The sequence below is a fragment of the Diplotaxodon limnothrissa genome, linkage group LG23, assembly GCF_057381915.1.
Source record: "Diplotaxodon limnothrissa isolate DT_005_m linkage group LG23, D_limnothrissa_male_GT1.1, whole genome shotgun sequence".
Taxonomy (NCBI): domain Eukaryota; kingdom Metazoa; phylum Chordata; class Actinopteri; order Cichliformes; family Cichlidae; genus Diplotaxodon; species Diplotaxodon limnothrissa.
Genome location: NC_140617.1, coordinates 9,150,127 through 9,159,302, shown reverse-complemented (window position 1 = coordinate 9,159,302; position 9,176 = coordinate 9,150,127). Strand labels below are relative to the sequence as shown.

The 9,176-nt window shown below is 39.0% G+C and overlaps 1 protein-coding gene across 1 annotated transcript; it reads left to right on the top strand.

Annotated features, from left to right (window-relative positions):
- The first annotated feature begins 244 nt into the window (after positions 1 to 244).
- On the top strand, positions 245 to 7,358 carry LOC146607528 (serine/threonine-protein kinase Nek1-like). The gene is made up of 15 exons (XM_085347901.1): positions 245 to 298; positions 664 to 812; positions 1,591 to 1,687; positions 1,806 to 1,903; positions 2,007 to 2,090; positions 2,187 to 2,254; positions 2,675 to 2,761; positions 3,233 to 3,287; positions 3,593 to 3,743; positions 4,639 to 4,700; positions 4,802 to 4,874; positions 5,214 to 5,295; positions 5,376 to 5,414; positions 5,630 to 5,868; positions 7,108 to 7,358. Exons 2-15 carry the CDS (start codon positions 696 to 698, stop codon positions 7,356 to 7,358), a joined length of 1,503 nt encoding a protein of 500 aa, XP_085204027.1. The 5' UTR covers positions 245 to 298; positions 664 to 695.
- The last annotated feature ends 1,818 nt before the right edge of the window (positions 7,359 to 9,176 follow it).

The window sequence follows — 9,176 nt, the reverse complement described above, 5'->3', positions numbered from 1 at the left end:
CTAAAAAATAAATACATTTTAACTAAATTAATCGCCAAACGTTACACGTTCTCCATGCTTCTCAGTTGGTTTGCGGTTGCTATGGAAAATGTCCACAGCAACGGTGTCATTGGGGGCGGAGACTGGTAAGCGTCATCCACAATAAAAGATGATGGACAGTCGTGTCCACCAATTAATGTTCGGTCTTGGTACATCTGACCAATGAAAACGTACAAAAAATGTAGCCGTAGTTAGAGAGTGCGAGGACAGTATCAAGTACCCAAACCTTTATGAGAAAGGCAGCGAGAAAAGACTAATGGTAAGGCACACAGAAACGTATACGGCTACACAGTGAGCCGGTGATATTATATCAGTTAGAGTTTTGTACATTCACAAGGTAAATATTTTATGAAGCTCCCATCTTCTTCTAGCTTCTAAGTAACGGGAACGCTAGCTGTTTTGCTACCAGCTGTGTTGTGTCTTGCATCTCAGCATCACAGTCCGTCTCTTTCTGTCTGACAGCGGTCCACAATGGAGCTAACATTACATTTCCCGGACGACGCACAATTGTCATTATTAAGACTACCAAATGTTTGCCTTTTATAAAGCTTCTGTCACGGAACCCTCGATTAAAGCCTAGTTACACCGAGCAATAGCATTAGCATGTTCTTGATGTCTTTGTAGATCCAGCATGTGGAGCCAGTCATTCCAATAACATGGACAAGTACGAAAAGGTGAAGAAAATTGGGGAAGGTTCATTTGGAAAGGCTATCCTGGTCAAATCCAAAGATCATGGACACCAATATGTCATTAAGGAGATTGGCATATCTGGAGTAAGCTTCTGTGCATATTTTTTACACAAGCTGTCATGGTCCTGGGCCATGTGGGCCCAGTATTCTTAGTTTTCATGTATTTTTGTATTTTGTTCTTTATTTAGGCCATGCTTCCTGGGTTGATCTGTTACGTTGTTCCTTATGTGTTTTCCCTTCGTGACTCTTACCCCCTGTGTGCCCCTCTGTGTATTTATGAGCCCTCGTCTCTCTTTGTGCTTTATTCTATGTTTTCCCCAGCCCGTTATGTCTGCGTTCTCCCCGTGCTCTCTCTCCTCCTGTTTGAACCTCTGTGTACTTCCTGCTTTACTTTGCCCATCTCCCATCAGTGTTACGTTCACTCCTGCCGTGTCTTGTTATGATTATCAGTGTCACCTGTGTTCCCCGTGTGCATCCACTTCCCCTGATCATCCCTCATGTGTATTTAGTCTCTGTGTTTCGTACAGTCTGTGTCGCGTCGTCTGTGTTCCCACCCTCCGTGTTTCCATGCCCGGTCTATTGTATTCCAAGTCATAGCCTTACCTTAGTTTATTCCCAGTTTAGGTTTCTGTTTAGTTATTGCTCTTGTGCTGCCCTTATTCTGGTTTGCTTCTTTTGTATCCATCAGCCACAATAAAAGGTTCGCTTTTTGTTTAAGTTCACTTCCGTGTCACTCGTGTCTGTACCTGAGTCCTCCACGCACTCTCCACACGGTCTGTCACAGCGGACCGTGACACAAGCTTGGCATGTTCTTTTCAGCGTGCGCTTCATCTCGTTACCCTCCTCTTCATTACTTTGACAGATGTCCAGCAAAGAGAGGCAGGAATCTCGGAAGGAAGTTGCTGTTCTTGCCAACATGAGTCATCCAAACATCGTCCAGTATAAGGAATCTTTTGAAGGTATTAATGCCATTCAAATAGCTCATCTGTTTATGTGAAGAAACTATTATCAAATGTGCACTGTGTGATAACTACATACTATAAGTTTTTTTTTATTTTATTTGTATTTTTTTCCCAGAGGGTGGCTGCCTGTATATTGTGATGGACTACTGCGAGGGTGGAGACCTATTCAAAAAGATCAACTCTCAGAAAGGGGTACTGTTCTCAGAAGCGCAAGTAAGCCAGCAACTACTCAAGGCAGTCACTGTGCAAACAGTATACAGATATTTGGTTAAACTGATCACAATACATATGGTTTACTGTAGTCTCCCTTTTTGAGATCCTAGATTGGTTTGTGCAGATCTGCCTAGCGCTCAAGCATGTGCACGATCGAAAAATTCTCCACAGAGACATAAAATCACAGGTATTGTTTCATAAATCACAAGATTCCCTTTAAGTGATAAGTTGTTTGTTTGCATGTATTGGATTATTTACATGTGTTCTCATAATGCTTGTGTAGAACATCTTTTTGACAAAAGATGGAACAGTTCAGCTTGGAGACTTTGGAATTGCAAGGGTGCTGAACAGGTATGCACACTGTTGTCTAAATAGCCCTGCAGTTTTTCATTAAGCATAGATTCCAGACTAAAAGTTGAAGAACACTTTGCATTTCTGGTAATAAGACATTCTGTTTTACTATATTTAAAAAATATTATAGTTTATTTTGTTGAAGTTTGTTATTTGTACACTTTTTAACTGTTCTTACACAGAAATATATTTTGGTTAAATCAAATATGTCTGATCTTATAATGTATTACGTGTTTTATGTATTTATACATTATGTTCTGAGGTTCTTAGGTGCATTTATTATTGATGTTGATTTTTTCCCTTTTTTACAGCTGTTTTTGCTTTGATTTATGTCATTGTTTGTATTTTTGCACATTAGACAGTGCTTATTTGAAATATTGAAGCTTTAATATTAAAATGTGCTATTTTTCTGTTTTTCAGCACTGTAGAACTGGCAAGAACATGCATAGGAACACCATATTACCTGTCACCAGAGATCTGTGAAAATAAACCATACAATAACAAAAGGTACTTGGACTTCTGGAATATCGTACATTGGTGTCTAGTTGTCAAGCAAATTCAATAGTAATCAATGGGACAAGGTGTCTCCCCACTGAATCTTGAGTCTGCAGGATTAGGTGGTGGCTACAGTGTAATGTAAGGAGATCACCTCGCCTTTTTATTGAGTAAACTTGCTCGCTTACATCTACAGCAGGAAGCTGGTATTGATTTTTCTCCTTAACTATTTTAAGTGTACATGCAATTTAACCCACTTTAGTTACAATGAGTGAAGTAAATTTAGCTCAGTCTAAATGATCTGGAGTTTTCTTGTCAATAAAGTCTTATTTTCATCTCAGTTTATAAAAGGAAAGTAAAGGGCATGCACTTGACTGTTGATACCTTATTGAATGAATAATAAACTTAACCCAGAACTTATCCCTGCCCACCCATTTGTATGTTCTCGCCTCTCATTTTCCTTGCTTTTCCTTCCTGCTGCAGTGATATTTGGGCCCTAGGGTGTGTTCTGTATGAAATGTGCACTCTTAAGCATGCAGTAAGTATTCTGTGTGAGCTGTTTAATTATAATTATACAGTATTTTAAGGTGTTTTATGCAGCATTTACTGTTCTCTCGCATACTAATTTTGATCTCTTCCCTGTATATTCTATATGTATAACTGTAGTTAGATAATGTACTGTTAGATAATACACTGAAATTAATTTCCAGTATATTAATTCCTAATTTAATCTGTAATCCAGTACAGTCCCCACATTAAGAATCCCTATATAGTTCAATTGTCTTCAGTAATTTCTATGCAGTGGTTACAGCTGTGTGAGCCTTTGCATTTGTTTATTCTCAGTTTGAGGCTGGCAACATGAAGAACTTGGTTCTTAAGATAATTCGTGGGTCGTACCCTCCTGTGTCTTGTCACTACTCCCAAGAACTGCGATCTCTCCTTGCACAGCTGTTTAAACGCGACCCTCGAGAGCGACCCTCTGTCACGGTCCTGGGTCTTATGACCCAGTGTTTTGAGTTTCAGTTCTTTTGATGTTCATAGTGTATGTTTAAGCTTATCAGGTTTCCTAAGTTTATTTGTTATCATGCCTAAGTGTTTCTAGTTCTTATTATTTCCCCCTCGTGTTCCAACTATGTTAAATCTCCCTTGCCCTTCGTGTGTTTCATGTCTGTTGTCTTATGTTGTTATGTCTGCCTCTCAAGTTCCTGTTTCATTTTGGAGAGATCTCGTGTTTTTATATTATGGATTATGTTTTGAGTCCTTTGTGGTACTGTTTCGTGTTTCCCTAGATCTCAGTTATGGTTATCTTAGGTTTTGCTCTTTGGCTTCGTCATATGGCTTCCCTGTGTTCCATGTTATGTCCACTGTGATGGTTTTGTACCATATTTCAGGTTCCTATATTCTGTCTCCCCAGTTGCTGTTAAGTTTGCATGTTTAGAATTCAGTCAGTGTGTTTCCTGTTTTACTTTGAAGGTCCATGTCTCATGTGAGTGTTTCTAGTTTTGCTTCCCTTGCCTCGTCCTGCTTTATTACCCTCAGCTGTTCCTCCATGTGTTCCCACTTCCCCTAATCACCTCCTGTGTATTTAAGTCCTCTGTTTTCAGTGTGTGATTGTCAGGTCGCCTGTTGTCCACGCCATGTTTCCCATGCCATGCTTCCAAGTTTCTTGCCTAGGTTTTTCTTATTGCTTGTTTAGATTCCCCAGTTTAGGTTTGTGTTAATTTTGCTTCAGTTTGCCTTGCCCTTTGTTTGTACCTCTTCTACTAGCCTTATTAAACGGCTCGCCTTTTGTTAACATTTCAAGTTCTGTTCCCTGTTCCTTGGCGTCTGCGTTTTGGGTCCTTTTTCAATTCATACAGTCTGCCCTCGCCAGACTGTGACACCCTCAGTCAACAGCATACTGGACAAACCTTTCCTCTCCTGCAGGATTGAGAAGTTTCTCACACCACAGGTAGACTCTGCAGCTGATTGTTAATTCTTTGGGTTTTTTTTTTTTTTTTTTTTTTTTTTTGCAAAAAGTAGATTGCTCATTAAATTTCTTACTCATTTCAGATCATTGCTCAGGAATTTCGCCATACTTTTCTTCACAAGCAGCCTAAATCGGGTGTGGCACAGGTGCCATCAGGTGAGCAAACTCGTCATGAAGAAGACTACAAGGGGTCTGTCTTCTACGGCTTGTTTGTAGATTCTAGAACTAATCAGCCACCAAGTCGGGCACATATTCATGGCATTAAAGAGGACCTCAACACCTTAAATCAAAACTGATAAATGAAGTATGCTGGACTTTTGCATCTTTTGTACAATAATCTGCTCATTTCTTTTTGATTTTTATTATGATGTGAAAATACACTGTGTGTGTGTGTGTGTGTGTGTGGGGTGCGGTGCGCACATTGGCTGACTAAAATACAAATTTTGTTAGTTTTTGAGTTTTTCTTCTAAATTACTTCTGGATATCTCATAATAGCCTCAGCCCAGAAGATTACAAAACCAGCCGCCAAATACGGAGTGCCTTTAACTGTGAGGAAGGTCCCAGATGGAGCCAGAAAGCCTGCAGACAAGAAACCAGCTGGAAAACACAAACCGGTTAGTAGGCTGTTATTGTTGATGACAAGCTGGTATGACCGAGGATAAGGGGCGAGATTGTATCTCATTTTGCGTTTCACAGGTGAGAATTTGTTAGAAAATTACAAAGTACTTTCCTGGTCAGTGCTCGTCTTCCCATTGTGTTCCCCCCTAATAGTTAACACTTAAACAAATCATCAATCTGCTGAGTTTATATCTGTATTGCAGTTAAGGTGGTGTTTAAATTGACAAAACTTTTTTTTTGTTTCACAATTTTGCTATGTTGTATGAATTGAGAGTACAATCTGTGGTCAACAGGGTTGCCAGCATGATTCAGCAGTTTGTTGCCGGTATGGACTCGTGTGGTCGGTTCTGGCAAATGGTGAAGAGATGCTGGAAGCAGTTCCTTCCTGTATTTACAAATGCAGGAAATAAACTTACAAGGAACAGCTTCCAGGATCTCTTCACCATTGGATGGAGTCCAGCTGGAAGTAACAGACGTGAAGAAGAGGAAGCAACCATCTTTCAGTGGGAATGGTGGCTTATGGCCATTCAGGGTGAGTACATAGAATACAACACATGTCTTGTTTCTGTTTGAATTGCTTCAGGCATTTCATGTTAAATACAGTGTCCACAATACAAAATACAGACAACTAAATCGAAACAACACTTGGGTGCAATAAAACCTTAGAACTTTGCAAAATCCACCCCTTCTTAGAGCATATGAGGAAGTTTTTGATTATTTTACCTTTTTAGGTGAGGTATTTGAAAGGAAACCACCTACAACAAATATTTTTGGAAGATTATTTCTTTTATCCTCTGTCATCTCTACCAGATCTTGCTTGTTTAGACTGATAGATAGGATGTAATTTGATTTTCATTGTGATTTCTGGTAAAACATTAATTTTATTACATGACCGAAAACTTCTAACACTAAAATATTAAATAGTTATATTACATACTTGTATTTAAAATATATGATTCAATTGTATTAGCACATCTGAGAATTAAGTAAATGGTAAATGGCCTGTATTTGTAAAGCAGTCATCCACACATTCACACACTGGTGATGGCAGCTACATTGTAGCCACAGCCACACTGACAGAGGCGAGGCTGCCGGACACTGGCGCCACCGGGCCCTCTGACCACCACCAGTAGGCAACGGGTGAAGTGTCTCGCCCAAGGACACAACGACCGAGAGTGTCCGAGCCGGGGCTCGAACCGGCAACCTTCCGATTACAAGACGAACTCCCAACTCTTGAGCCACGATCACCCCCAGTGTTTTTGCAGTGTTTAAGATAGAATAACACAATTTGAAACCTGTCTCCCTTTGAGACAAAGGTCATTTGTTAATTAGATGCACTGCCTAACTACAAGAACCTTCAGGTATTACATTGACTATAACGAAACCTCCTGTATATTAGTGTCCTAGAGTAATCGAGTGGTGCAATGACAACACCCACGCAAATGTGACATCACTAGAAAGCCAATGTACTCTTGCAAGGACAGAATGAATAACTTCTTAAAAAAAAAAATACACATTGCATAAACAGTCCTTGACATATAGGTCTGACTCGGAGGACAAAATTAATTTCCTGTCTTAGCAGGGCAGGATTGCTTTGAGTAATTTTATTTTTTTTTTATAATACAATGCTTTGCAATAATTGTTTTGCCTAACAACCTGTTTTTGACTCCAAAATAGTCATTAACGCAACTGTTCTACTATGCAGTCAGTGTAACTGATTATAAATCTACACATTGCACACCTTATTTAACACTTGTATGTATTTTAACAGAGCGAGAGGTGGACCACACATTTGAAGAGCTCCTCGTCTTTATAACTGGGGCTGACTTACTTCCACCACTGGGGTTCCCACAGTCCTGCAACATAGACTTCTACGATCAGGAGTCAGGGATGCGGCGTATCCCGTACACATCAACGTGCAGCTTATCCCTGTATCTCCCAAGAGGTGTTGCAGATGAAGATCAATTCAAAGATCTTATGAATGATGCCTTAAAAGGATCCCTGGGATTTGGAAAGGTGTAGCTGCATACATGAACTGATGCTGGGAAGCTGTGGTTAAAACCTGTGGGCTTTTGGGATGAAGTTCTTATTGTAAATGTTCTTAAAGGGGATTGCTCCTGGCACTCAGGCTTCTTAAAGATTTTACATTTTAAAGGTGTTTTTACAAATGACTGTTCATTGTGTATATAGTTATATTTATAGTCCAGTTAAGACAACTAGGGTATTCATGCATCAAGCTATGCAAAATAAGTGGTGTTCAGAAAGTTTCCAGGAAATAGTTCAAATGACAATTCATCTAGAAATATTCTTTTGAAAGATTGTTGTTTATGTTCAATTATAGTACACTGCATAGAGTGGTTTTTGTTTTTTTTAATTTATTTTCAAGATGTACAAGAGATGCCAGACAAACTTTGAACTAAAAGACACTGACTTTTGTAAAATAAAATATTGTAATGTCAGTTCTCATGGTGTCTTGTCTATTTAAAAAATTAAATTTAAGGCTTACCTGTTACTGTCAAATACTGGTATTGGGTTCCATTGACGAGGGCTATGTAGTACAATTATGTGCTTAAGTCAAGGTAAAAGGTTAAATGAATTTACCCTCATTGTTCTCAAACCAAGAACTGAAGAATCAATCTCAACTCAGAATTAAAAGTTACGAATTAATTTTACTGGTTTCGAGAACAAAGCAGTTTTAACAAACTGACTTTAAGCTCTTGTTAACTCTGAGATTGGCACCTGGCCTTTCACTATAACCTGGTTAAAAATCAATTATGTAATTGTGGTAGAATTATGTAAGAGGCTGTAAAGCTTTTTTGTAAAAAAAAAAAAGAATCACATCAAGATAATGAACACTGGTATTAAAATATTTTATACATAAGGCAATAACTGTAATTACCAAAGTAAAGAAAATGATTTGTTAGACTCAGTTTGTTGGTGAACGATGCTTAAAAAGTGTGTAGCAATTTGGACAGTATATCCAGTGATTGCTTTGCTTTTTCTATGGTCACGGCTTACCTACTTTATTACAGTCATTTGGCTGTACGTGAAAATATATTTAGCTAAAGTTCCTTCTGCTTGTTTAGGTTTATCTCTGTTATAGGTTCATTCAGCCCAACCTCAGGAAACTTGTCTGCTTGCCTACTGTCATCTCTACAAGCCTAAAAACAAACAATTTTAAAAGAGGCTATACACATGACATTTTTTCTACTTAATTTACTCGTGTGTGCCATACAGAGGGAAATATCTCAATCAGAATCGCATTTATTGGAAAAGTATATGCGCAAACACATACAAGGAATTTGGTTCCATTTGAGGGCGTCTTTCAAGCACAAAAAAGTAAAACACAATCCATATATGTGTATGGACATACATAAATACACACGCACACAGGTGTATAAACTAACAATATAATACACAATCTAATTCTTTTACACAGAAATTACAGGATTACAGAAGTTGATACCAAAGAGTGCAGTTGCAGTCTAGCAGTGTGACAGTTTAACCACTTAGGAGGGAGATGGCGGGGGAAAGAATTTTGATCAAAGTTAATGTCTCCACTTATTTCGAAAAGAAAAAAAGAGCATACTGTCATTTACTTGCTTTTATTATTTATTTATATGCCCTCCGCGGACCATCTCTGCACTGCGTGGGTGATTAGTGGCTCCCTGCACAGTAAGGGCTGCACACAGGGACAAGACGCACTCGGTTACGATCGGATCTTCCCTGGGCAGGGGGAGGTGATGAACTGTATGCCACTTTTTCATTGGCATACATTAAGTACAATGTTTTATTGCCTACGGTGGGGCAGGTCACATACTGGGTGAAGGTGGGCAGTGT

Coding starts and splice junctions, on each gene's coding strand:
- LOC146607528 (XM_085347901.1), top strand. CDS start 696: ATGGACAAGTACGAAAAGGTGAAGAAAATTGGGGAAGGTTCATTTGGA. Junction 1,688..1,805: donor GTATAAGGAATCTTTTGAAG/GTATTAATGCCA, acceptor TTTTTTTCCCAG/AGGGTGGCTGCCTGTATATT. Junction 4,701..4,801: donor AGAAGTTTCTCACACCACAG/GTAGACTCTGCA, acceptor TACTCATTTCAG/ATCATTGCTCAGGAATTTCG.